The sequence below is a fragment of the Podarcis melisellensis genome (genome assembly GCF_964234715.1).
Source record: "Podarcis melisellensis genome assembly, chromosome: 10".
Lineage (NCBI taxonomy): Eukaryota > Metazoa > Chordata > Lepidosauria > Squamata > Lacertidae > Podarcis > Podarcis melisellensis.
The window spans coordinates 71,890,715-71,917,707 of NC_138542.1; the positions used below are offsets into that span (position 1 = coordinate 71,890,715).

The 26,993-nt window shown below is 49.1% G+C and overlaps 2 protein-coding genes across 5 annotated transcripts in view; one reads left to right on the forward strand and one right to left on the reverse strand.

Annotated features, from left to right (window-relative positions):
- The window catches only part of FLNC (filamin C), a 115,709-nt gene that overhangs the window by 79,244 nt on the left and 9,472 nt on the right, over positions 1–26,993 (forward strand). For 2 of the 4 annotated variants that reach the window (XM_081926652.1, XM_081926654.1), the window contains 18 exons: positions 776–936; positions 2,628–2,795; positions 4,035–4,158; positions 4,283–4,439; positions 4,917–5,106; positions 6,395–6,418; positions 8,011–8,258; positions 10,448–10,546; positions 11,164–11,263; positions 13,284–13,424; positions 15,147–15,275; positions 16,971–17,144; positions 18,449–18,610; positions 19,268–19,471; positions 20,503–20,655; positions 21,718–21,840; positions 22,353–22,598; positions 26,164–26,433. In XM_081926652.1, coding sequence (XP_081782778.1) covers positions 776–936; positions 2,628–2,795; positions 4,035–4,158; positions 4,283–4,439; positions 4,917–5,106; positions 6,395–6,418; positions 8,011–8,258; positions 10,448–10,546; positions 11,164–11,263; positions 13,284–13,424; positions 15,147–15,275; positions 16,971–17,144; positions 18,449–18,610; positions 19,268–19,471; positions 20,503–20,655; positions 21,718–21,840; positions 22,353–22,598; positions 26,164–26,433 — 2,873 coding nt within the window. The remainder of the gene's footprint in view (positions 1–775; positions 937–2,627; positions 2,796–4,034; positions 4,159–4,282; positions 4,440–4,916; positions 5,107–6,394; positions 6,419–8,010; positions 8,259–10,447; positions 10,547–11,163; positions 11,264–13,283; positions 13,425–15,146; positions 15,276–16,970; positions 17,145–18,448; positions 18,611–19,267; positions 19,472–20,502; positions 20,656–21,717; positions 21,841–22,352; positions 22,599–26,163; positions 26,434–26,993) is intronic. The other 2 variants (XM_081926653.1, XM_081926655.1) reach the window with 1 other exon arrangement.
- The window catches only part of LOC309378669 (interferon-induced protein with tetratricopeptide repeats 5-like), a 191,789-nt gene that overhangs the window by 69,433 nt on the left and 95,363 nt on the right, over positions 1–26,993 (reverse strand). The window lies entirely within an intron of this gene.

The following is a 26,993-nucleotide window of genomic DNA, read 5'->3' on the forward strand; positions in this document are numbered from 1 at the left end:
TTAAGACAGGTTTTGTGAAGGAAAAGACAATGGGGAGGCTTTTCCACTTTCCTTTGACCTTGCAGAGAAAACATTTGGTCAGTTTGGGAGCCAAAATGGTTCCAGGTCAGTCTTCCTGTGCTGATCTATGTATATGCTTGGTTGGTACACTTATGAACATTTAACATATATCTAAGACCTCAAAACTCCTATCACATGATCAAGGAAGAGGTTGAGACAAGGACTTTAAAAAAGAATGGGGGAAATTCACCATTGACCTAGGAGACCATTGTTAGCAAACTGAAACTTCTGCTGGGCTCTTAAGAAACCCGCGTAAAGTAACGAAGGCTCTGGATCATTTGGAAAAATGAAAACTGCGGAGAACGTATTGATAGGTAGTTTAAATTCTGTTTTAAGGATGGCAGGGGGGAGTCGCAAGATTCAGAGAGTTCTCAGGAGTTGCTCTTTCAGATAATCAATATATTGAATGTATCGATAGATTTAATGTATTTTTAATCTCTCGCTGGAAGCCGCCCAGAGTGGCTGGGGAAACCCAGCCAGATAGGCGGGGTATAAGTAATAAATAATAATAATAATAATAATAATAATAATAATAATAATTTGGGGCCTCAGTCGTTCTCTTGCACTCCGAAGTGTTCCGGAACGTTCCACGCAAACGGTTGCGCCGCCGGCCGCAGAGAATCCTGGGAAATCCTCACACCTGGAGACCTCCTTACGTCTCTGTTAAGGCTTGCTGGCATCTCTCCTTTGACGGCGCTGTTTTCTGTCTCCCCAGGGGCGCGGGAACCGGGGGCCTTGGCTTGGCCATTGAGGGGCCGTCGGAGGCCAAGATGTCCTGCAAGGACAACAAAGATGGCAGCTGCAGCGTGGAATACATCCCCTTCACGCCGGGAGATTACGACGTCAACATCACCTTCGGGGGACGCCCCATCCCTGGTAGGCGGAGGGCAGGGCTGTGTTCTGGATGTGTTGTGCAATCATAGAATTGTGGAGTTGGGTCGCCCAAAGGTCCTCTAGTCCCATAGACTAGGAATTATGGGTAATGCAATTCCCAAAAAGTTCAGGCGAGTCTTGAACTTTGTATGTCACAGAATTTTAATCGGCCAAAGGTTGGAAGGGAGAGAATATCCCGTCCGAATCAGACTGGCAAAATAAATTAAGAGAGCGCCATAGCTGTCAACATTTCCCTTTTTTAAAGGGAGATTTCCTTATTCCGAATAGGATTCCTCGCAAGAAAAGGGAAAAGTTGATAGCTATGGAGAGTATGGTGAACTGGCGAGACTATCAGCGAATATTAAATAAGTTGGAGTTCTTGTTATTAAATATATCAAGAAAAAAGCACACCAAGAACTCCGGCCAATGTAAGTTTCAGTAGTGGGATTACTTGCAAATCAATAGTCAATTGTAACAAAAACTAATCCATTCAAAAGTCAGAATGCATACTTCTGAATGGATTACTTTTTGTTACAATTGACTATTGATTTGCAAGGAGGGACCACTCCCACTATCGAAACTTACATTGGCTTGAGACTATCAGCAGTCTATGAGATGTTACAGGTGAGAAATTTATTGGAGAGTGGGACCTATGCAGAGCCTCTGTAAAAGAACATTGCCAAAATATTAATCCGTCGGCCGATTTTGATTGAACTTCTGCGCGCAAACAGGACCGGTAGAAAAAAGCAGAAGTTCCAGTAAAGGAAGAATGGATACAAAAACTTATGGAATAATGCAGAAATGGCTGAACTTACTGGAAGAATAAGAAATCAAGATAACAAACTTTTTATAAAGGAATGGAAACGGTTGATTGAGTAATTACAAATTGTAATCAGATTAGAACATTGGCAGGATTATTGTGATAACCTGCAGTTTTACAAGAGTATACATTTAAAGTAGAGGAATAAATGAGTAAATTTTGTTAATTTGGATATGCAGAAAGTATTAAAAAGAAAGGAAGTCAAGCGGAAGGAAGGAAGGTTTAAAATGTTAAATTTATTATAAAATTACTGAAATGTATAAAATCAAAAATCATAAATAAAATAATAAGACATTTTAGTAATAATAATAATATTAATAATTGTAAACAGATAAAACATTCAAAGGATTATTGTAATAACCTGCAGTTTTATAAGAGTATACATTTAAAGTAGATGAATAAATGAGTAAATTTTGTTAATTTGGATATGCAGAAAGTATTAAAAATAAAGGAAATCAAGGGGAAGGAAGGAAGTTGAGGTTTAAAATGTTAAAATTACCACTAAAACACATTTTAGTAGTAGTAGTAGTAATAATAATAATAATAATAATAATAATAATAATAATAATAATAATTGTAAACAGATAAAAACATCAGGATTATTGTAATAACTTGCGGTTTTATAAGGGTATATATTTACAGAAGATCATTAAATGAGCAAGTTGAAGGAATTTGGATATGCAGAAAAAATAAACTTAACGAACCGCAGAAAGAAGGGGAAGGAAGTGTTAAATTTTGAAATGTTGAATTGATTGCAAAGCTAATGATATGTATAAGTTTGAAAAGTATAAACAAAAAACTAAATCACAAAATCACAATATGAAAACACAAAATGTGTCATAAAAACACCCTTCCTGTTTGCTTTTTCCCGCAGGGAGCCCCTTCCGCGTCCCGGTCAAGGACATGGTGGACCCCAGCAAGGTCAAGTGCTCGGGCCCCGGGCTGGGGGCTGGGGTGAGAGCCCGTGTCCCCCAGACCTTCACCGTCGACTGCAGCAAGGCTGGGCTGGCCCCCCTGGAGGTGAAGGTCCTGGGACCCACAGGTATGGAGATCTGGAGCGGAAAAGGAGGACCACCTCGGTGATTTCGCTTGCTAACGCCCACCCCTTTTTGACCACCCTGGGGGTGGGGGGGCACGGGGGTCCTAAGCCTTGCTTTGTAGGTGCTCCCCTAGGAATCCCCTATACCAGGGGTGGCCAACTCCCAAGAGACTACGATAACTGACAGTGATCTACCCCCTTTTTAGGGGTTCAGGGCAAAGTTGTTTGGAGGGTGCACAGCAAAAATGATGAGCTTTCTTTAGGGAAGCCGATCTCTATACCAATCGTCTTCTAAATCCGTCCCATGAATGGTCCTTTTATTTAAAATGCATCTCTGGGTTATTTGTGGGGCCTGCCTTGCATTTTTACATGAGTAGAATGTGTGCTTTTATTTCAAATGCATCTCTGAGAAGAATAAAAAATTCATTCTTTAACTCATGGGTAGGCAACCTAAGGCCCAGGGGTCGAATTCGGCCCAATCGCCTTCTAAATCCGGCTCACCGACGGTCCGGGAAGCAGCATGTTTTTACATGAGTAGAATGTGTGCTTTTATTTAAAACGCATCTCTGGGTTATTTGTGGGGTATAGGAATTCATTCATTTCCCCCTCAAAATATCGTCCGGCCCCCCCACAAAGTCTGAGGGACAGTGGACCGGCCCCCTGCTGAAAAAGTTTGCTGACCCCTGCCCTATACAGTGGTACCTTGGTTCTCAAACTTAATCCGTTCCGGAAGTCCATTCCAAAACCAAAGCGTTCCAAAACCAAGGCAAGCTTTCGTATAGAAAGCAATGCAAAATGCCTTAATCCGTTCCAGACTTTTGAAAAGAACCCCTAAAGCAGCAATTTAACATGAATTTTACTCTCTGGCGAGACCATTGATCCCTAAAATGAAAGCAATAGTCAATGTACTATAAAGTAGATAAATAGGTACCGCTCCGGCGGGAAGGTCAACGGCGTTTCTGTGCGCTGCTCTGGTTCGCCAGAAGCGGTTTAGTCATGCTGGCCACATGACCCGGAAGCTGTATGCCGGCTCCCTCGGCCATTAAAGCAAGAAGAGCGCCGCAACCCCAGAGTCGGCCACGACTGGACCTAATGGTCAGGGGTCCCTTTACTTTTACCTATGGAGCGAAAAATACAGTATGTCCTTATCGCTGCAAACACTGTCGGAAAGGCGAACGGGCTTAGTTTCGGGTGCTCTGGGTCCCTTGAGAGCCTTTCTGACTCTCTTTCCTCCCCTCCCAGGGGTCGCTGAGCCCGCCGAGGTGCGCGACAACGGGGACGGCACACACACGGTGAACTACACTCCGGCCACGGACGGGCCCTACACGGTCGCTGTTAAGTATGCCGGGCAAGAGGTCCCCCGCAGGTGAGCAGGGAGACCCAAAGGGAAGTGTTGAGGGGAGGAGAAGTCAGCTTTGGGAACCCTGCGAGGTTGGTGAGGCCGAGAGGCGGGGTCTTGGGGACATGGTCTGACTGGTCTCTTCTTCCAGCCCATTCAAGATCAAGGTGCTTCCGGCGCACGACGCCAGCAAGGTGCGCGCCAGCGGCCCCGGGCTCAACGCTTCTGGCATCCCCGCCAGCTTGCCGGTGGAGTTCACCATCGACGCCCGAGATGCTGGCGAGGGGCTGCTCACCGTGCAGATCTTGGTGAGTGGCGGGTGATGGCATGGTGGGTTGGGGGAGGGGCTCCCTGCTTTGCCTGGGCGGGGCAGGGACAAATGAGCAGCGGGGGTGCTCCAGGCTGTGCTGGCGGGGGCTGATGGGAGTCCAAAAAGGCTGTGCTGGTTCTGGCTGATGGGAGTTGTAGTCCAAAGCATTTGGAGGGCACCCGGTTGGCAAAGGCAGTGATGTGGGGATGGTGATATGTTCTGAAGTACCTACCCTCATTCTGACCTCACGAGTGAATTGGGCTGCATACTCAGTGCCGATTTCTAAGAGCTGCATTTCGTCTAAGCTCAGAGGCACTCTCTTCTTGTTGCGTCGTACACGCCCTGACATAGGGCATGGTTGTGGATAAAGGGTTCTGGGGCCTCATCCACCAGTATGTTTGGACTTAGAGAATCCTGTGATCTTCAGTTCCCCACCCCCATTCATAGAATCACAGAATTGTTTTCGGTCCTCCAGGACCCCGAGGGCAAGCCCAAGAAAGCCAACATCCGGGACAATGGCGACGGCACCTACACTGTCTCCTACGTCCCGGACATGACGGGCCGCTACACCATCACCATCAAATACGGTGGCGACGAGATCCCTTACTCGCCCTTCCGCATCCACGCTCTGCCCGCGGGCGATGCCAGCAAGTGCCTGGTCACAGGTAAGAGTCTCCCAATGCCCACCTTGCCAACCCCCGTCCAGCCGGTCTCATCCCCTGGAGTGGGGCACCAGAACGCAAGTTTCTAGTTCTCATGCCCTCTCTGCCCCCTGCCTCCCCTCCTTTTTGCCTCCATCTTGTGCCGTCTTCGAAGAGGCGAGCGGGCGAGAGTCACTTCTCCAGACGACCCGTACATCGGGCCTTCGCCCCGGCTTATTTCATTTATTCCTTTTAATTTCCTTGCTGCATCTACTGTATTTTTCTTTTTTAAAAAAATAATATTTATTCAAGTTTCAAAAAAATTACAAAAATGAGAAAAAAAGAAAGACAAATTTTTTAAAAAGAGGACAGAAAGTACAAAATACAGGAAAGTAAAAACAATTAAAAACATTTCCATCTTTCCATGTCTTGTCTTTCATTTACTTGTTTCCCTGACCTCCTCACACCTCCCTTTTTTGTATTCTAGTTCAATTAAATATTTCAGCAAATCCTTTCCAGCTTGGTTTTTATCCTAATAATTTATCTTAGTGTACTATAATTTTGCATCTACCGTATTTTTCGCTCCATAGGACGCACTTTTATCTTAGTGTACTATAATTTTGCATCTACCGTATTTTTCGCTCTATAGGACGCACCCGACCATAGGACGCACCTTGTTTTAGAGGGGGAGAAGAAGAAAAAAAATTTCTCCCCCTCTCTGCGCAGCGCCCCTTCAGCGACAGGAAGGGGCTCCGTTTCTCCTGCTGCTTCACTGAAGGGGCGCTGAGCAGAGAGGGGGAGAATTTTTTTTCTTCTTCTCCCCCTCTAAAACAAGGTGCGTCCTATGGTCGGGTGCGTCCTATGGAGCGAAAAATACGGTAGATGCAAAATTATAGTACACTAAGATAAAAGTGCGTCCGATAGAGCGAAAAATATGGTACATCCCTTCCCTCCAAGGAGCTCAAGGTGGCGTATATGCTCTCCCCCCCCTATTGCCCCTACAACAACAACAACCTTGCAAGGAAGGTTAGGCTGAGAGTTCGCCCAAGGAGCTTCATGTCCGAGTGTGAATTCGAACCCTGGTCTCACCCAGGCCTGAGTCCTGCACTCTATAAACTTTTGCACGGAAGTCAGAACAAGGTTTTTCAGGGAATCTGTATGCCACAAAAAATACTTCTTTGGAGCGAACGGTTCATAATTTTTTAGAATAAAATAATAATGCGGCAATTGGCCCTGATTCGCTGCCACGGCGGCAGGTATATGCGCCTTGCTGCTGATTCTCACGGCTGTCTCTTCTTCTTCCTTTCTGCAGTGTCCATAGGAGGCCACGGACTGGGTAAGTAGCCGTGGGGCCCCCTGCCCTGGATCTTGGGGGTGGGCACATGGTAATATCCTGGTACCCCATTCAAGCAGCGCCATTTCTGCCCACCAGCCTAAGAACAGAGGAGGCAGCCTTACGACAGAATTGCAGAACTGGAAGGCGCCCTGCAATGGCAGGCAAAATTTTCTGCAGATCTGGGGACACGAAGGAGAGATTCACGCTAAAACGCCGGCGCTTTTGAAATGGAATGAAATTGCAGACTGATGTGGGAATGGCAGAAATAGAGAGCTGAACTTAAGATCAGAAAGTTGAGAATTTGGGCGGATAGCTCCGAGTGGATGGCTTTCCTTGATGGGTTTGCTAGTCCAAACACAATTCCGAGCACATTAGATCGAATTAGTAATCGCTTTAGCAGATGCTGTCTTTATGGCCATGCTCCAACAAACATTTTTGGGCAGCCGCCTCCCTTCGTTCCGAAAATTCATCGCCCCCAGTGCTCCCTCCCCTACAAAAAGCATTATGCACAACCCTCCAAGGAAGATAATGTCATGATAAAATTCAAAACGGTAACCATTAATTGCATGTTTCTTGCAAAATCCCATTAACATAACACCGGTCTTGAAAGACCTACATTGGCTCCCGGTATGTTTCTGAGCACAATTCAAAGTGCTGGTGTTGACCTTTAAAGCCCTAAACGGCCTCGGCCCAGTATACCTGAAGGAGCGTCTCCACCCACATCGTTCTGAGGTCCAGCGCTGAGGGCCTTCTTGCAGTTCCCTCGCTGCGAGAAGCCAAGTTACAGGGAACCAGGCAGAGGGCCTTCTCGGTGGTAGCACCCACCCTGTGGAACACCCTCCCATCAGATGTCAAAGAGAAAAACAATTACCAGACTTTTAGAAGACAATTCTGAATAGATGGGCTGGAGGGAGTGATACCAATTTCTCAATACCAGCTGAGCAGGAGAGCCCTTGACTCTGCACCAACCTGACTTATCTCTCCGTCCACCTGCATCCGCAGTTCCCTCTCCAATCCTGCACCTTCTCCAGCGTCTGACTCTCGTCTCCCGGCTGCCAGGGGCTCCCCCAGATCACTGATCCCTTCTTGCAAGTCACCACTCTTCACCTGGTGACTGCTCCTCTACATCCAGCCGGATCATCCTGACATCGAGTCGCTAATAATAATAATAATAATAATAATTTATTATTTATACCCCGCCCATCTGGCTGGGCTTCCCCAGCCACTCTGGGCGGCTTCCAAAAAAATATTATAATACTATAATACATCAAACATTAAAAGCTTCCCTAAACAGGGCTGCCTTCAGGTGTCTTCTAGAAGTCTGATAGTTGTTTTTCTCTTTGACATCTGATGGGAGGGCATTCCACAGGGTGGGTGCCACCACCGAGAAGGCCCTCTGCCTGGTTCCCTGTAACCTCGCTTCCCACAGGGAGGGAACTGCCAGAAGGCCCTTGGCGCTGGACCTCAGTGTCTGGGCAGAATGATTGGGGTGGAGATGCTCCTTCAGGGATACAGGACCGAGGCCTTTCGGTTTGCTGAGTTCTCCTCCCCGCCTTGCCCTAACCAAGGTGTTCTCGATCCTTTACCTGCAGGTACCTGCCTGGGCCCCACTATCCAGATCGGGGAGGAGACGGTGATCACCGTGGACGCCAAGGCAGCGGGGAAAGGCAAGGTCACCTGCAAGGTGTCCACGCCGGACGGAGCCGAGCTGGACGTCGACGTGGTGGAGAACCACGACGGCACGTTCGACATCTACTACACGGCCCCCGAGCCCGGCAAATATGTCATCACCATCCGCTTCGGGGGAGAGCAGATCCCCAACAGCCCCTTCCATGTGGTGGTGAGTTATGGGGTGAAACCGGGGCAAAAGGGCTACCTGGGTCACGCTGGGCTGGTGCAGCCGTAAAATCATGGGGCAGAGCTTGTGATGGGTGGGGAGAGGAAGAGAGACTTATTGGAGCCTGCTATTGTAGCCTTATTGGAGTTCACCGATTGGGTCTGCGTTGGTCCCGGGAGGGAGGCAGGAAGTTAAGTGACACTGAGGGTTGATTCAGAGTTCTTTATTTCTGCTCTCCGGAGCAGTAGAAAGGCACTTGCATGGTCAGTCCACAACAAGTCCAAAGAAATGAGAAATTTCATGCAGTATATATATCCTCCAGACACCCTCTCCCCCCTCCCCCAGGAATCCAGCCACGTCAGCTTATACACACAGGTTGACATCACAAATGTTCCTGCTCCAGTACTCTTAACCATAAAAGGGCTTTCCTTCCTGTATTCCTGACCATAAAAGGGTATTCCTGTTCCTATATTCTTATCTTGGAACAAGAGGTCACCAGCTCCAAGAACACACTCTGGCGCTGTTCCCGGACTAGGTCTGTGTGTCAGAGTGTGGTCAGGACGTAAGATAAGACCTAGTTATGTCATCCCTACTCCACTGGAACAGCCAAGGTCATCCGTTGCCGTGACTGATAAAGGAGAGAGCTTTGTTTATACAGCTGTGCTCTTGTTATGCATTTGCTCTACGGCTCAAGTTTATGCATTTTAGAAATGCTAAGAAGAAAAGGGGTTGGGGTTGGGTCCTGTTTCAAACTGACTGCACAGAAACTCATTCCTTCACTATTTAGTTTATTTATTTATATTATTGCATTTGTATCGGCCCTTTCTCTCCAAGGCGCTCAAGGTGGCATATATGGTCCCCCCCCATTTAATTCCCACGACCACCTTGCGAGGTAGGTTAGGCAGTAAAAAAACGGGTTGGGAGGGCTGATCTTGGAAATGACAGGTTAGGCAGTTAGCTTAACGTCTGTCACTGGAAAACTGGTCGAAAGTATTGTTAACGATAAAAGAGCCAAGCACATAGAACAGGGGTCAGCAAACTGACCGCACCTGGGGCCGGTGTCTCCAGCGCCGATCGTGCGGTGGGCCACAGGGTGGGGGAGCACGTGCCCATATGCATGCACACACGCTATTTCCGGTGCACTTCCGGTTCGGAGGAGCACTGGAAGTAGCTTGTGCGCATATGCACGTGACTCCTCCGACCCGGATGTGCACCGAAAATAACGCTTGCACATGCGCACAAGCCACCGTATTGGTCGCTCTATAAGACGCACCCGACCATAAGGCGCACCTAGTTTTAGAGGAGGAGAACAAGAAAAAAAATATTCTCTCCCTCTTTGCGCAGTGCCCCTTCAGCGAAGTGGCAGGAGAAGCGGAGCCCCTTCCATTTCTCCTCCCGCTTCGCTAAAGGGGCGCTGCGCAGAGAGGGAAAGCTGTGCAGCGCCTTTCCAGCGAAGCAAAGCCAGGAGAGCAAGAGGGGTTGGTGCGTACCGATCCTTCTTGCTCTCCTGGCTTCAGGGATAGCTGCCCAAAGCCTCCGGAGTGCAGCAGGAGCGCTCCCACTGCTCTCTGGAGGCTTTTCGTTGCTTTCACTGAAGCCATGGAGCCTGCATTCGCTCCATAAGATGCACACACATTTCCCCTTACTTTTTAGGAGGGGAAAAGTGTGTCTTATAGAGCGAAAAATACAGTATTTCCGGTGCTCCTCCGACCCGGAAGTGGGCAGCTGTGCAGCACAGCGCTGGTAAGAGCGGGCGGCGGGGATCGCCATGGGCCAGATAAATGAGTCCCTCAGGCCTTATCTGGCCCGAGGACCTTAGTTTGGGGACCCCTGACATAGAAGAACAAGCCCTGCGGAAGCAGACCCAGCATGGCTTCCGCAAAGGAAAAGCCTGACTCACAAGCATATAGATAGAGGAGATCTGGTTGACATAGCATACTTGGACTTTGCAAAAGCTTTTGACAAAAGTAACTCACCAAAGACTCCTGACTGATCTCGGCAGTCGAGGAATAAGAGGTCTTCTTGTGGATAAGGAATTGGTCAAGTTTTGATGGCTGCTGCTGGCCTGTGGCTCCGGCGTGAGGTCAGTGGGGTGCAGAAAGGGTTCAGACAGGCAGAGGTGTCTCGGACCCCGTGATCAAGTTTGCACCGTGCTGGCGCTGGCCCTGACCTCTCCCGTTGCTTCCCGCCAGGCCTGCGACTCCATCCCCCACGTCGAGGAGCCCTGCGACAGCGTCCAGCTCCGCCAGCCCTTCCCAGCGCCCCACACCAGCGGCTACCCCCCGCACTGGGTACCAGGAGCTTGCTCTCGCCTCTCTCGGACGCTCTGTCTTTTCCTGCTGCCTCTCTCCCCATCTCTCTGCCTCTCTTGGGAAGAGGGGCTGCCCTTCTCCCTCCTCGGGGAAAAGCCCCCAAGAGCCACACACACACTCCACGTGGCTCTTTAAAGGGAGCGCTGAGCAGAGCCTCCCGGCTGCATTCGCTCCATAAGACACACACACATTTCCCCTTACTTTTTAGGAGGGGAAAAGGTACGTCTTATGGAGCGAAAAATACGGTAGCTATTTTTAGCCGTTTGTTTTCCCCAACTGGCAGCCGACAGGTCCAAGCAGGAGATGGTGGCGCTTGCCTGTTTCCTATGCCCAGGGCGATGGCCAGGACTGCCCTGCTTCCGTGGGGTGCCTACTCTCTCGCTGCTCCCCCCTTTTCCTTGCAGCTCTGTGCCTCTTTTCGGCCCGCCTGCCCCTCCAGCGCTGCTGCAGCGGGTGCCCCCCGCTCTCCTTTGCCCTCGCTTCGCCGTCGGGCGCTCTCCTTCCCTCCCTCTGCCTGTACTTAGTCCTTTCTCTCTCTTTCTCTCCCTCTCTCTCTCCTTCTCTCCTTTCCGCCCCTTCCCCCCTCCCCCCACCAGGCTACGGACGAGCCCGTCGCCCCGCCAGAGACCATGGACTCCATGCTGCGCCCCTTCAACCTGGTCATCCCCTTCACCGTCCAGAAGGGGGACATCACAGGTAGGGGCAGCTCCCCCAAAAAACATCTGGAGAGCCCCAGGACTGGCAGAGGGCTTGTGATGCTTAGGAATGGGGAGGGCATTTATTCACTTACAGTGGTGCCTTGGTTCTCAAACTTAATCTGTTCCGGAAGTCCATTCCAAAACCAGGCATATGGCTCCTGGCTAGGGAACCAAGGCTGAACTTGGCAGTCCCTGTGCAATGTTGCTTAAAAGCTGCCTGCAGTTTTACCATTTACAGTGGTCCCTTGGTTCTCCAACTTAATCCATTCCGGAAGTCCGTTCCAAAACCAAAGCGTTCCAAAACCAAGGCGTGCTTTCCCATAAAAAGCAATGCAAAACGGATCAATCCATTCCAGACTTTTAAAAACAACCCCTAAAACAGCCATTGAACATGAATTTTGCTATCTAACAAGACCATTGATCCATAACATGAAAGCAATAAATGATGTACTGCAGTCACACAGTCAATCAATCCACCAGGAGCTGAACTGGGTTGCGCACAGTTACAAAAACAAAAACGCAAAATAAATAGCAAAAACAGACAGACCTCAGCCTAACACTCAAAACGGAAGCGTGGCACTCAAAACGGAACACTTTCAGCTTCCGAAAAACCTTTGCAAACCAGAACACTTACTTCCAGGTTTGCAGGGTTTGGGTTCCAAGTTGTTTGAGTACCAAGACGTTTGAGAACCAAGGTACCACTGTATTTGGTTTTTCTGGTTGAAATTTTGCCGTCGCATATCCAACATACAAACAAGATTCCAAAGAATTTCCTGGACTTACAGTGGTGCCTTGGTTCTCAAACTTAATCCGTTCTGGAAGTCCGTTCCAAAACCAGGCGTGTGACTCCCGGCTGGGGAATCAAGGCCTGCGCAATGTTGCTTAAAAGCTACTTGCAGTTTTACCATTTACAGTGGTACCTTGGTTCTCAAACTTAATCCGTTCCAAAACCAAAGCATTCCAAAACCACGGTGTGCTTTCCCATAGAAAGCAATGCAAAATGGATCAATCCGTTCCAGACTTTAAAAAATAACCCCTAAATCAGCAATTTAACATGAATTCTGCTATCTAACCAGACCATTGATCCATAAGATGAAAGCGCTAATCAATTTATAAAATAAATAAAACAGTATTGTAGATGATGAAAATTAAAATTAATTTTTTTTCTTACCTGCACTGATGATAGTCATTGTTTTGAAGGGGGGCTTTTATCCATTTCCACTGTCACACAGTCAATCAATCAGTAGCTGAACTGCGTTCCACACAGCTACAAAAACAAAAAAAATAAAACCTACATACAGCAACAGTGTTTTGTGTTGTGTAGGCTCCTAGGATGCAAGTCATGGGCCCTGCCTGCTAGCCTGCTCCCTAAAATATCACTGGTTTGCTCCTCTCTATATATAGGGTGCCTACATTCTGCATGGACTGATTGCATATACAAAATGTGCAAATGGCTTGAGATACCTATGAGGTCCATCAATTAACATATAGCATATATTACACACAAAAAACAGCGACAATTTTTTGTTGACAAAGGACAGCTGGACGTAGAAAGGGCCCCATTACCTTCAGTAGCCTCATCAAACCTAAATCCGTCCCCGTCCCCATTGCTCAACTTTAGATTGCCATGCCAGCCAGACTTAGTGGCACAGCCTCAATGAGGACCGGAGAATTGATGAATGTTGAGAGGGGAGGGACCAAACTCTGCGCTGCAGCTAAGGACGCTTGGCCCACAGGAGGTCCCAGAGTTCAAGGGATTCCGACTCAACATTAAAACAATAAAATTGAAATTATTATGAGGAAGGACTTCCTGGCGGTGAGAGGAGTTTGATGGCAGAATGGACTCCCTCAGAAGGGGGCAGATTATGGGGTGGGCACAACTCTTAGGAACACAGCAGGCTCCCTTCTACGGAGTCAGGCGAGGTTTCTGAGTCTGGCCCCGATCCACGGCTCTTTCCTCATCATACCTTCAGGTCTTAACAGCGTTCCCTTTCCCTCCCCCCCTCCCCGGTCTCCAGGCGAGGTGCGGATGCCTTCTGGCAAGACGGCACGTCCGCACATCACCGACAACAAGGACGGCACCGTGACGGTGAAGTACGCCCCCGTGGAGAAGGGTCTGCACGAGATGGACATCAAGTACGATGGAAACCACATCCCAGGTGAGAAGTCCTGCCGGGTATTCTTTGGCTTCGATTCCTGCATTGCGGCGGGTTGGGCTGCATGACCTCTGAGGGGCCCCTTCCAACTTTGCAACATTATGGTTCAGTGGTACAAAGCATTTTTGAAAACCACTGCATCCCATGTGGCCCCGGTCTCCTTCCCACTCTTCCTTTCCTGTGGGGTTTCTGTTGCCCTCTGCCGCGGATTTCGTCCAGAACCACACAATTGTGATCCTTAAGGCAGTTTGTGTGGTCAGAGCAACAGCGGCACAAAGGTGGAGCTCACAGACCCGTGAATCGCACTGGCTCACATAGAGGAATCCTCGTGCCTTGGCCGACACATTTGTAGAAACCGAGTCACGTTGTCAGAGGAAAAGCATGCCTGTGTTATCAGAGCAGGGAGCGGCCGCCGAGACCACATAACACTGGTCTTGTAAGACCATCATTGGCTCCCAGTATGTTCCTGAGCACAATTCAAAGTGTTGGTGCTGACCTTGAAAGCCCGAAATGGCCTCGGTCCAGTATGTCTGAAGGAGCGTCTCCATCCCCATCATTCTGCCCGGACACTGAGGTCCAGCTCCAAGGGCCTTCTGGCAGTTCCCTCACTGTGAGAAGCCAAATTACAGGGAACCAGGCAGAGGGCCTTCTTGGTGGTGGCGCCTGCCCTGTGAAACGCCCTCCCTTCAGATGTCAAGGAAATAAACAACTACCTGGCTTTTAGAAGTCATCTGAAGGCAGCCATGTTTAGGGAAGTTTTTAATGTTTGCTGTTTGCTGTTTTTTCATGTTTTTAATAAAGTGGAACCTCGGGTTGTGAACATGATCCGTGCGGGAGGCATGTTCGCAACCCGCAGCACCGCGTCTGCACACGCTCATGATGTGATTTGGCACTTCTGCACATGTGCAAAGCGCAATTTAGTGCTTCTGCGCATGCGTGAGCTCCAAAACCCGGGTTTTGGTGCATCCGTAATCTGAAAACGCGTAACCTATAGCATCTGTAACCCGAGGTACCACTGTATTCTGTTGGGAGCCAGATGAGCGGGGTATAAATTATTATTATTATTATTACTATTATTATTGAGCTGGATGCCAGATTCAGTGAGCAGAGTACTAGAATCAAATTTGGGAAGATTCAGGACATAGGAAAATCCTGCGCCCACTGACAGTTTTTACATCTTCACATGTACTATCCATGCATGTGCTAAAATTTCCACTGCAACGCCCCTCCCAAAAAGTTGCGCACTGGGGTTTATTGGCGTTTTCGGTAGTGGCACCCGCCCTCCCACCAGATGTCAAAGAGAACAACAACTACCAGACTTTTAGAAGACATCTGAAGGCAGCCCTGTTTTGGGAAGCTGTTAATGTTTGATGCATTATTGTATTTTAATATTTTGTTGGAAGCCGCCCAGAGTGGCTGGGGAAACCCAGCCAGATGGGCGGGGGTATAAATAATAAATAAATTTATTATTATTATTATTATTATTATTATTATTATTATTATTATTATTATTTCACTCCAGCCTGCTCAGAGCACCCTCACTCAACCTGTTCTCCAAGTCTGCTCTGAATTCTCTGATCCCTCTCTCCTGTGCATGTCAACACGTAAATCGGCATTCATTTCTGAGCATCAGAAATGGAGGGCATTAGAAATGGTTTTTTTCAAAAACCTGTCCTGGCCTGGCGCTGTGCCCCTCCCGCTGACATCTCTTATCTCTGCGCCTAGGGAGCCCTCTCCAGTTCTATGTGGATGCCATCAACGCCCGCCATGTCAGCGCTTACGGGCCCGGGCTGAGCCACGGCATGGTTAACAAGCCGGCGACCTTCACCATCGTCACCAAGGATGCCGGAGAAGGTAAGACTGGTGACTCCACCTGGCGACTCCACGGTGCAGCACATCCTGTATCTAAAAGCAAGCTGCAGTCGCGGGAATCCGCTGGGTCCACAAAACATATATTTCAGCATCTAAGGATTTCAGTGTCCTAGGGGGCCACAAGCTTGACACGAGTCCACAGTGTGATGCAGCAGCAAAGAAAGCGAATGCTATTCTAGTCTAGGGTCCATGCCTTGGTCAGACCACACCTGGAATCCGGTGTCCAGTTTTGGGCACCACAATTTTAAGAAGGATGTTGACAAACTAGAAGGTCTGCAGAGGAGAGCGACCGAGATGATGAGAAGGTCTGGAAACCAGACCTTATGAGGAACGGTCGAGGGAGTTGGGGATGTTTATAAGCCGGGAGAAGAGGAGATGTGATAGCCATCTTTAAACATCTTGAGGGCTGTCACATGGAAGAGGGAACAATCTTTGTTTTCTTCTGCTGTGGAGGGCAGGACCCGAAACAATGGATTCAAAGGATAAGAAATGCGGGACGTACCTACGGGACTGCCACTCCTGGTATGCCCCGCAGAGGACCTTAAGGTCCACAAATGACAACACTTTGGAGGTCCCAAGTCGCAAGGTGGTTAGATTGGTCTCCACGAGGACCATTGCTCGGTCCCTGCTCCTGCCAACCTAGCAGTTCGAAAGAACGTCAAAGTGCAAGTAGATAAATAGGAAACGCTCCGGCGGGAAGGTAAACAGCGTTTCCGTGCGCTGCTCTGGTTAACCAGAAGAGGCTTAGTCCTGCTGGCCACATGACCCGGAAGCTGTACGCCGGCTCCCTCGGCCAATAAAACGAGATGAGCACCACAACCCCAGAGTCGGCCACGACTGGACCTAATGGTCAGGGGTCCCTTTACCTTTACCTAAGCAGATGATGGATGGGTGTCCGTTGGGGATTTTGTAGCTGTGATTCTTGCACTGCAGAACGTTGGGCTACTTCACCTTTTAGGTCCTTTCCGACACCCCAGCTATATGGTTACGATACGATCATCTTTAATGTCATTGTCCCATACAGAACAACAAAATTGAAAAATCTACATCAGACATTCAAAAACCAACAAGCCTGCTATCCCAGCTTGGTTAACCCCCTAAAAAACTCTGATACCCCATAATTAAATACAATATACTCCCATAGAGACTACCGTACACTGCATTTAAAACCAAAATCGCATTTGGATAGAAACTGTTTCTCAGGCGGCTAGTCCTAGTCTTGATAACCCTGGACCTTCTTCCAGAAGGCAGAAGCTGAAAGAGATAATTTCCGGGGTGCGCACTATCCTGCGCTATCTCTGCAGCTTTCTTATGACACCTGGAAGCACAGATTTGATCCAAGGTGGGAAGAGTGCACCCAATTATTCTCTCCGCAGTCTTCACAACCCTGGACAGCGTTGTTTTTCCCCTGACCATGTAGGTCCCAAACCACACACACAGACCACTCTCTGGTGTCCATAGCTAGGGCAAAGTTGCCCCAAGATCTCCCAGGTGATGGAGGAGGGAAGGTGGGCCGGCTGGTACCCGAGGACAGGTGTGGAGGCGAGAGGGATGTCAGGCAGGGCAGCAAGCTGAAAGGGAAGAGAGGGGGAAATGGAGCGTTTCTGCGGCTTCTGGGTGGAAGGGAGGACCAGCGAGTGCCAGTCCTGTGACCCGGCTTCTTTCTCCTCACCCCAGGAGGCCTGTCGCTTGCTGTGGAGGGTCCCTCCAAGGCCGAAATCACCTGCAAGGACAACAAAGATGGCACCTGCACCGTCTCCTACTTGCCGACGGCCCCCGGGGATTACAACATCATCGTGCGCTTCGACGACAAGCACATCCCCGGCAGCCCCTTCACCGCCAAGATCACCGGTGAGCCTTGCTCTCCAGTTAATGTGGGACGGCACTTCTTCCCCTTTCGCCGTTGGGCCCGCTCTCATTTTGCACCCACCGCTCAGAACACCAGTGACCCAAATTCCTACAGACTGCCCTGGATTATTTTGTGGGGGACTTGTGTGAAACTTAAAACAGCGGTACCTTTGGTTGCGAACGGGATCTGTTCCGGAGGCCTGTTCGGACATGAAAAGAACGCAACCCACAGTGGCGCGGGGTATAAATAGGACACTCGTACCTACGAGACCACCTCTCCTGCTATGCCCCGCGGAGGACCTTAAGGTCCATAAATAGCAACACCCTGGAGGTCCCAGGCCCTAAGGAAGTTAGATTAGCCTCAACCAGAGCCAGGGCCTTTTCAACACTGGCCCCAGCCTGGTGGAACACTGTCTCTCATGAGACCAGGGCACTGCAGGATCTGATTTCTTTCCGCAGGACCTGTAAGACAGAGTTGTTCCGCCTGGCCTTTGGCTTGGGATCAACTTGATCCCCTTCCCCTCTTTCTTTCTTTTTTCCTTTCTCCTCCTGTGAAGAGGCTGCATTTTGATGTTTTAATGTTGTCTTTTAATCTTGTTTTTTAAGTTGTATTTTAATCAACTTGTTTTTATTATTGATTGTTAGCCGCCCTGAGCCCGGTCTTGGCTGGGGAAGGCGGGGTATAAATAATAATAATAATAATAATAATAATAATAATAATAATAATAATAATTGTTGTTGTTGTTGAACAAATGCAGATATGTAATAAAGCCAAAATAGGTAACCTGTGGACAGAAGGTAATAATAATAGTAATAGTAATAATAATAATAAAGAGTTTTTTTATTTATACCCCACCCATCTGGCTGGGTTTTCCCAGCCACTCTGGGCGGCTTCCAACAGAATATAAAAATACAACAATCTATTAAACATTAAAAGCTTCCCTAGTAGAGACTAAAGCTGTATATTATGATGTAAACGTAACGGTTGGGCAAGGTGAGGTCACGAAATGAGGGCCCTGTTCTACCGAGGGACAGGAATCAGAATACAGTGGTACCTCTGAATATGCACACCTCTGGTTGTGTATCCTTTGAGTTATGCACCCGGCACATTTTTCCGGGTTTCGCCGTGCATTCATGCACAGAAGCGCTCTATGCGCTGCACACTTGCACAGAACCTCCAGTTGCGAATTCCTCGGGATCCGACCGGAGCTCTGGAACGGATCCTGTGTGCGACTGGAGGTACCGCTGTATTGCTTCTGGCGTTCCCGCGTTGTGTTCAGTCTCGCTCACGGACTTCCCCTTCCCAGGCGATGATTCCATGCGCACCTCCCAGCTGAATGTGGGAACATCCACCGACGTCTCTCTGAAGATCACCGAGAGTGACCTGAGCCTGCTCACTGCCAGCATTCGTGCTCCGTCCGGCAACGAAGAACCCTGCTTGCTCAAGCGCCTGCCGAACCGGCACATTGGTGAGTTTGCTGACAGTTTTCTCCTTTTTTTGTTGTTGCAAATTTTGCTCACCGACAGACGGAGGAGACCTGTGAAAACTCGCAAAGGTATGCTCTCTTGATGCCTTAACTTTCTTTTTTAAAAATAATTTTTATTAAGTTTTCCATTTAACAATCCAATCCTATCACATTAATTATTCCAAATTATACCAATACATATCATAAAGTCCCAATATTTTGCCAAATTATAAATTTTTGTTGGGGTTTCCCATGCTTCGAGTTCAGTAAGGGTCCAGTCATCTCATATTGCTGCACCCAATTACTTTAAAAAAAATATAATAATTTTTATTAAGTTTTCCATTTTAACAATCCAATCAGATCACATTAAATATTCCAAATTATACAGATACATAAAGTCCAATTTTTTTGCCAAATTATAAATTTTTGTTGGGGCTTCCCATGCTTCAAGTTCAGTGGGGTCCAATCATCTTATGTTTCTATTGCCTTGAGTTTCCAATAGTTCCTCCTGTTGTTATCCTTCCTTCTTTCATCTTGCTGCACCCAATTTCTATGGGGCTCGTTTTGTTTGGATAGGGGAGCCCCAGGGTCTGGGGGGCTCTGCTGCTGCTGCTGCTCCTGTTCCCCCTTGCACTGACTCTTCCCTCTCTCCCCCCCCAGGCATCTCCTTCACCCCCAAGGAGGTCGGAGAGCACGTGGTCAGCGTGAAGAAGAGCGGCAAACACGTCACCAACAGCCCCTTCAAGATCATGGTGGGGCAGTCAGAGATCGGAGACGCCAGCAAGGTTAAAGTCTCAGGAAAAGGACTGGTGGAAGGGCGGACCTTCGAGGTGTCCGAATTCATCGTGGACACACGCACCGCAGGTGAGGGGCGAAGGGGGCGTGGAGATGCGCCTGTTTGTCTCGGATAGGAATCGTGGCAACGTAGACTTGGAAGGAACCCCAAAAGTCATCTAGTTCCCAGAATCTTGACTCGGTCACACATAGTTTTAGCTTTTCTGTCTTTCGTAAAACCTTTATTGGCATCACATACAACATCCAAAAGGGACGCGGGTGGCGCTGTGGGTTAAACCACAGAGCCTAGGACTTGTCGATCGGAAGGTTGGAGGTTTGAATCCCCGCGACGACGGGGTGAGCTCTTGTCGCTCGGTCCCAGCTCCTGCCAACCTAGCAGTTCGAAAGCACGCCAAAGTGCAAGTAGATAAGTAGGTACCGCTCCGGCGGGAAGGTAAACGGTGTTTCCGTGCGCTGCTCTGGTTCGCCAGAAGCGGCTTAGTCCTGCTGGCCACAGGACCCGGAAGCTGCATGCTGGCTCCCTCGGCCAATAAAGCAAGATGAGCGCCGCAACCCCAGAGTTGGTCACGACTGGACCTAATGGTCAGGGGTCCCTAATGGTCAGGGGTCCCTTTACCTTTTTACAACATACAAAACAAATCAATGGCACAAAACATTTGCTAAATAAAGGAGGCAGAGCAGTCTAACGTCACATCTCTAGGTCTCCAGGGAGATCAGACATCTGCAGTGAACCTATTATTGAGAGGCTTAAACAAGCCTGCAACCAGTTATCTGCTGTGCATTTAAAAGGGGAATGTAACTCTGCTACATAAAGAAACTTGCTAGCGCAAGTTAGGAAGGATATTAATAAACAATATATTCTCTCCTGCTTCCCTGAACATTCCCATAGTTTAAACCAGCGGTTCTCAACCTGTGGGTCCCCAGATGTTGTTGGACTACAACTCCCATCATCCCTGACCACTGGTCATGCTGGCCAGGCATGATGGGAGTTGTAGTCCAACATCTGGGGACCCACAGGTTGAGAAACAGTGGTTTAAACGATTCGGCTCTCCCAGAGCGAAAGAGACGGGCCTGACACTGTCTGCTTCCTTCGCCTCCAGGTTATGGCGGCCTCGGCCTGTCCATCGAGGGCCCCAGCAAAGTGGACATCAACTGCGAGGACATGGAGGACGGCACCTGCAAAGTCACCTACTGCCCCACGGAGCCCGGGAACTACATCATCAACATCAAGTTTGCCGATAAGCACGTGCCAGGTCAGTGCCTCTCCTTCGGCCAACAGCGTGTCCTCTGTGTGTTGCGGACCTCAAGGTTCTAGTCCTCAGCTTCCCAGCCTTCTCTGCTTCTCCGCCCCACCTGCGTCACTTGCAAAACATGACCCCAGCCCGAGCCTCTCGTAATGGAGGGGAGGCGGCCACGGGTCACTTGGAAAGAGGGTTAGGCAAATTCCTGGAGGATGAGATTGCTAGGATGGCCATGTTCTGCCTCCAAGATTTGAGGCAGCGATGCTTCTGAACGGCAGTTGGTGGACATTGCCAGAGTAGGGAGAGGGCTCTGGTGCTCGGATACATTGGTTATCTCCTGCTTGGACTTCTGCAATGCGCTCTACGTGGGACTACCTTTGAAGGTGTCCCGGAAACTGCAATTAATCCAGAATGCGGCAGCTAGACTGGTGACTTGGGGTGGCCGCCAAGACCACATAACACCGGTCCTGAGAGATCTGCATTGGCTCCCAGTACGTTTCCGAGCACAATTCAAAGTGTTGGTGCTGACCTTGAAAGCCCTAAATGGCCTTGGTCCAGTATACCTGAAGGAGCATCTCCACCCCCATCGTTCAGCCCAGACACTGAGGTCCAGCACTGAGGGCCTTCTGGCGGTTCCCTCATTGCAAGAAGCAAAGCTACAGGGAACCAGGCAGAGGGCCTTCTCAGTGGTGGCGCCCGCCCTGTGGAACACCCTCCCATCAGATGTCAAAGAGAACAACAACTACCTGACATCCAGAAGACATCTGAAGGCAGCCCTGTTTAAGGAAGATTTTAACGTTTGATGCATTACTGTATTTTAATGTTTTGTTGGGAGCCGCCCAAAGTGGCTGAGGAAACCCAGCCAGATGGGTGGGGTATAAGTAATAAATTATTATTATTATTGTAACAACGTCAAGCCACAGTACACAAAATAATACAGTACACATTGAGAAGCAGAGACTAGAGGAGGCCTTGCCTGATGGAGTCTCTCGCCTCACCCAGCCGCCTTTTGGGAGTAGCTTGGGATACCACCGGGATCTCAGGGTAACAGCTATGCTGTTGTCACCTTTCCAGGAAGTCCTTTCACCGTGAAGATGTCGGGCGAGGGGCGCATGAAAGAGAGCATCACCCGCCGACGCCAGGCGCCATCTATCGCCACCATCGGCAGTACGTGTGACCTGAACCTCAAAATCCCAGGTAAGGGGGCACATCTTAGGGAGCTGGGGGTTGGGGGTAAGCAGAGGGCCCAGGACCTGAACAGGACCACCAGGGGATTTTGTTTCTACCCCCATCCCACCCCCTTCCTCCTTTCTGCTCTGTTGTGTGGTCCAGTCAAGCTGAAACAACACCTGTTGCACAAATCTGGGATTCCAGAATTTTGAAGAAGAAAACCCTTTTCTTTTTTCTTTTCTTTTCTTTTTACATTTTTTCTTTTCTTTTCTTTTTACTGCTTTCGCTGCGCAGTGATCCCTTTTGCTGTTCTGGCTTCTGAGATTCAGAATATTTTTTTTTCTTGTTTTCCTCCTCCAAAAACTAGCTGCGCCTTGTGGTCTGGTGCATCTTATAGAGCGAAAAATACGGTATCTTATATTACAATATTTAGCTAGATCATATTTAAAATTTCTTCGTGGCACCCTCTTTCTAACCCTCCTGTCTCCCCCTCTGTCTTGCCCCCGCTGCTCCTTCCTCCGCCGCCGCCTCCCGCGCAGGGAACTGGTTCCAGATGGTCTCGGCCCAGGAGCGGCTGACGCGCACCTTCACGCGCAGTAGCCACACCTACACGCGCACCGAGCGGACGGAGATCAGCAAGACGCGCGGCGGCGAGACCAAGCGAGAGGTGCGGGTGGAGGAGTCCACCCAAGTGGGCGGGGACCCCTTCCACAACGTCTTCGGAGACTTCCTGGGGCGCGAGAGCCTCGGCTCTTTCGGGAGCATCGCCCGGACGACCCAGGAGGGTGCGTGGGTGCAATGTGCTGTGCTGTGGGGTTGCATGGACCTCTCGTGTGCGCCTGTGTGTGGCGGTTTTTTGCACCGAGTCGGGCAGAGGTGCGCCCGCGAGCGGGCAGATGTTGATGAAGTTCGCTTTACACTTATTGCATGTGCACCCCACTTTTTGGACGGAGGAGTTCAAGGGGGGGCTATGCATGGTGTGTCTCCCCACTAGGCCTAGGACCCACGTACCTACGGGACCGCCTCTCCTGGTATGCCCCGCAGAGGACCTTAAGGTCCACAAATGACAACACTTTGGAGGTCCCAAGTCACAAGGTGGTGAGACTGGTCTCAACTAGGGCCAGGGCCTTTTCAGTACTGGCCCCGACTTGGTGGAACGCTCTGTCCTGAGAGACTAGGGCCCTGCAGGACTTGACATCTTTCCGCAGGGCCTGCAAGACAGAGCTGTTCCGGCCTTTGGTTTGGACTGGGTCTGATCCTTATGTTTCCCTCCCCTTAGGGTCTTGATTTATCGGCTATTTTAAAATGAGGCTGCATTTTAAATTGCATTTTAACTTGCACAGTGGTACCTCGGGTTACGTACACTTCAGTTTACATATGCTTTGCGTTACAGATTTCGCTAACCCAGAAATAGTACCTCAGGTTAACAACTTTGCTTCAGGATGAGAACAGAAATCGCACGGCAGCAGCGGGAGGCCCCATTAGCTAAAGTGGTGCTTCAGGTTAAGTACAGTTTCAGGTTAAGAACGGACCTCTGGAACGAATTAAGTACTTAACCCGAGGAACCACTGTATTTTAAATTGGTTTTTTTTCCTCCCTGTCTTTCCTCCCTATTATGTTTTTACTGTGATTTTATTTTATTGGTGTTAACCGCCCTGAGCCCGGCTCTGGCTGGGGAGGGCGGGGTATAAATAAATTATTATTATTATTATTACTATTATTATTATTATTATTATATCCTCACAACAACCCTGAGAGGCAGGCACTGGCCCAGAGCCACACCCTGCAAAGTTCGCAGCTGAGTGGAGGTCTCTGGGTTGTAGTCCGACACTTTATTATTATTATTATTATTATTATTATTATTATTATTATTATTATTATTAATTATTATTATAAAACAACACACACGCCCCCAGTCCACCAGGAAGGAAGGCCTTCGCCCAGTTAACTCAGACATAAGGTCATGCAACTTACCGGAAGTTCTGCTTTAGCAAAGTCATTGTGAGAAACAACAAAGGTCTTGCAAAGGGCTTTTCCTTTTAGCTGGCCAGCTCAGCTATCAGGAAGCTTTCTTGAACACCCGACAACTTTTAGATCTTGCAGTGAAGTAACTTGAATAAAATATTGGGGGGAGGGGAGCCCAGGTAAGCCCTGCCCCTCATAATCAGTCACAAGCACCATTTGAATGGCAATGGCCATCAACTTTGGGGGGCTCCATCAGATTTTTTTGGGGGGGGGGGCAAAGCATGGGCATAGCCAGGGTCTTTGTTAGGGGGGTCCAGAAAGTTGTTCAGCTTTGGGGGAGATCATGGGTAAAAATGTTCCCCAAAAGAGGACATTATGGGGGGCCAGGCTTCTGAATTTGAGTATTTTTTAATGCTTTTCAATAATTTTTGAGGAGCTGTCCTCCTGTGCCCGTGGAGTAAAGGGACTTGGCCCCTAGGAGTCGGCTCCTATGCCATGAAGGCAAAACTGAGGATTTCAACACAGTTAAAAGCGGGCGTCTACACCATGGCGGCTTGGAGAGGCAGCCCTTTCTTAACGTTGCACAAGAATTTTGCTTTTTTGCTGCTATCACTTGATATCCTCTCCCTGTGCATTTTGCCTGTGTCGATTCAGTGCTCCGAATGAATTTTAGAACCGCATTCGGCTTGTTTATGCATGGTCACGGTATATTTGTGAGTTTTGGCCCAGCACCAACACCTGATCTCTTGCATGACTCTGAATATTCGCACAAGGGGTCAAGGGATGGATGCGTCCAGGACCAGAATTTTGCCGAGGCTTCTCTAATTTTAAAGCTTTCAGTGGATGCAGCGTATTCATTTCCAAACTGCAATCATCCCCCCCATATTGATTATTTTATTGAGATTATCATAGCAAAGTAAATCAGAAAGAAGGGACATGGGTGGCGCTGTGGGTTAAACCACAGAGCCTAGGACTTGCCGATCAGAAGGTTGCCGGTTCGAATCCCTGCGACGGGGTGACCTCCCATTGCTCGGTCCCTGCTCCTGCCAACCTAGCAGTTCAAAAGCATGTCAAAGTGCAAGCAGATAAATAGGTACCGCTCCGGCGGAAAGGTAAATGGCATTTCCGTGTGCTGCTCTGGTTTGCCAGAAGCGGCTTAGTCATGCTGGCCACATGACCCGGAAGCTGTACGCCAGCTCCCTCGGCCAGTAAAGCGAGATGAGCGCCGCAACGCCAGAGTCAGCCACGACTGGACCTAATGGTCAGGGGTCCCTTTACCTTTACATTGAATCAGAAAGGAAAAGAAAGAAAAGAAAAAAGGAGGAAGGGAATACATAAAAAACCATTTTTAAAAGCAAAGGAAAACAGCAATAACAAAACAGCCATATAAGGCTACGAAACTTTAGATGGATAAACTTATTGTTTAGGTGGATAAACTTAATTGTTTCCCTCAAGGATGTGTTAATCCATGTGTCACTATGGTTTTGACAAACACATTCTAAATATTAAATTGGTCCAATCATAGTCTTCACCTGAAAGTGAACCATTGATGGGTTGCCAGAGTTGTTATGTCATTTGTCAATTTATTGAAGGGAAACCATATTTATCCTTCTAGTGTTTCAGCATCAGGCTTTTTGCAGATGTGAGGACACAGAAAATGCATTTACGTTGACCAATTGCCAGGCCCCATATATTCGGTATATAATTAAGAGGATGTTATCTTCTGAAATTATTAGTGCTTTCCCCACCATGATATTTACATACCCTAATACTTCCCCTAGGGACGCGGGTGGCACTGTAGGTTAAACCACAGAGCCTAGGACTTGCCGATCAGAAGGTCGGCGGTTCGAATCCCCACAACGGGGTGAGCTCCTGTTACTCGGTCCCTGCTCCTGCCAACCTAGCAGTTCGAAAGCACACCAGTGCAAGTAGATAAATAGGTACCGCTCCAGTGGGAAGGTAAACAGCGTTTCCGTGCGCTGCTCTGGTTCGCCAGAAGCGGCTTAGTCATGCTGGCCACATGACCCGGAAAAACTGCGGACAAACGCCGGCTCCCTCGGCTTATAGAGCGAGATGAGCGCCGCAACCCCAGAGTCGTCCGCGACTGGACCAAACGGTCAGGGGTACCTTTATCTTTAATACTTCCCCCAAAACACCTGTTTTAAGGAAGCATTTTCCCTATTGCATCTCCAAACTACAGTCATGAGGACTAGAAACACGTTCCTTCTGTTATGAGCAATTGGAAACAGGAGCCTCGGGCTGCTCTGATTGGCGAGGCTGCATGCGCGTGAGGCTGCTCGGGATTGGCCGGGCCTTTTTGCAGGCTCTCGATTGGCTGGCGGCCTTCTGACGGACTCTCCCCCTGTCTTCCTCCTCGCGGTCCAGGTGAGGCGGGCTTGCAGGCCATGACTGCTCAGGTGACCAGCCCGTCGGGGAAGATGGCGGAGGCGGAGATCATCGAGGGGGACGACAGCGCCTACTCGGTGCGCTTCGTGCCGCAGGAGATGGGCCCCCACACCGTCAACGTCAAGTACCGAGGGCAGCACGTCCCCGGGAGCCCCTTCCAGTTCACCGTGGGGCCTCTGGGGGAAGGAGGCTCCCACAAGGTGCGAGCGGGAGGCACCGGTCTGGAGAGAGGCGTGGCCGGAGTCCCAGGTAAGAGAGCACATGATAGTCTCAATGAATGAATCTTCATTCGCTTTAGCCATTGGCCATAGTTGCGTGCCGAGTCCCCCCCCAGTGGAAATAAAGAGACATGACACAATGATTAAGGTTAATGGGCTAAATAAGGACACAACCTTATTGGTTACAGGTGATGAGCGGTATTGGCTTAGGCATTGGTCCTAACCGACTATATCCGACTCCAGCCCGTCTGCTTGAAGTCTGGGAAGGGTTAATCACCTGCTGATGCACATCAACTAGGAACTCCCCTGGGGCCACCGTTAGGGGGTGTGCTTTAGACCCTCACCTCCCCAGGCTTCGGACAGGGCCACACCCCCCAGAATCCTTTACTGGACTACCCTTCAATATGTGGGGCAGGTGATGGCGCCACCTCCCCTCTTCCATCTACAGAACTATACCAATGCCTACCCGCCAATACAAAGAAAGTTGTGATGATTTGCTATGAGGTAGGCAAAAACCAAGTGGCTGGTGCCAATTTGCCACGTGGAAAAATTCCTACCAGGCCCCTCAACGCCGACCAACCAAGGTCCATA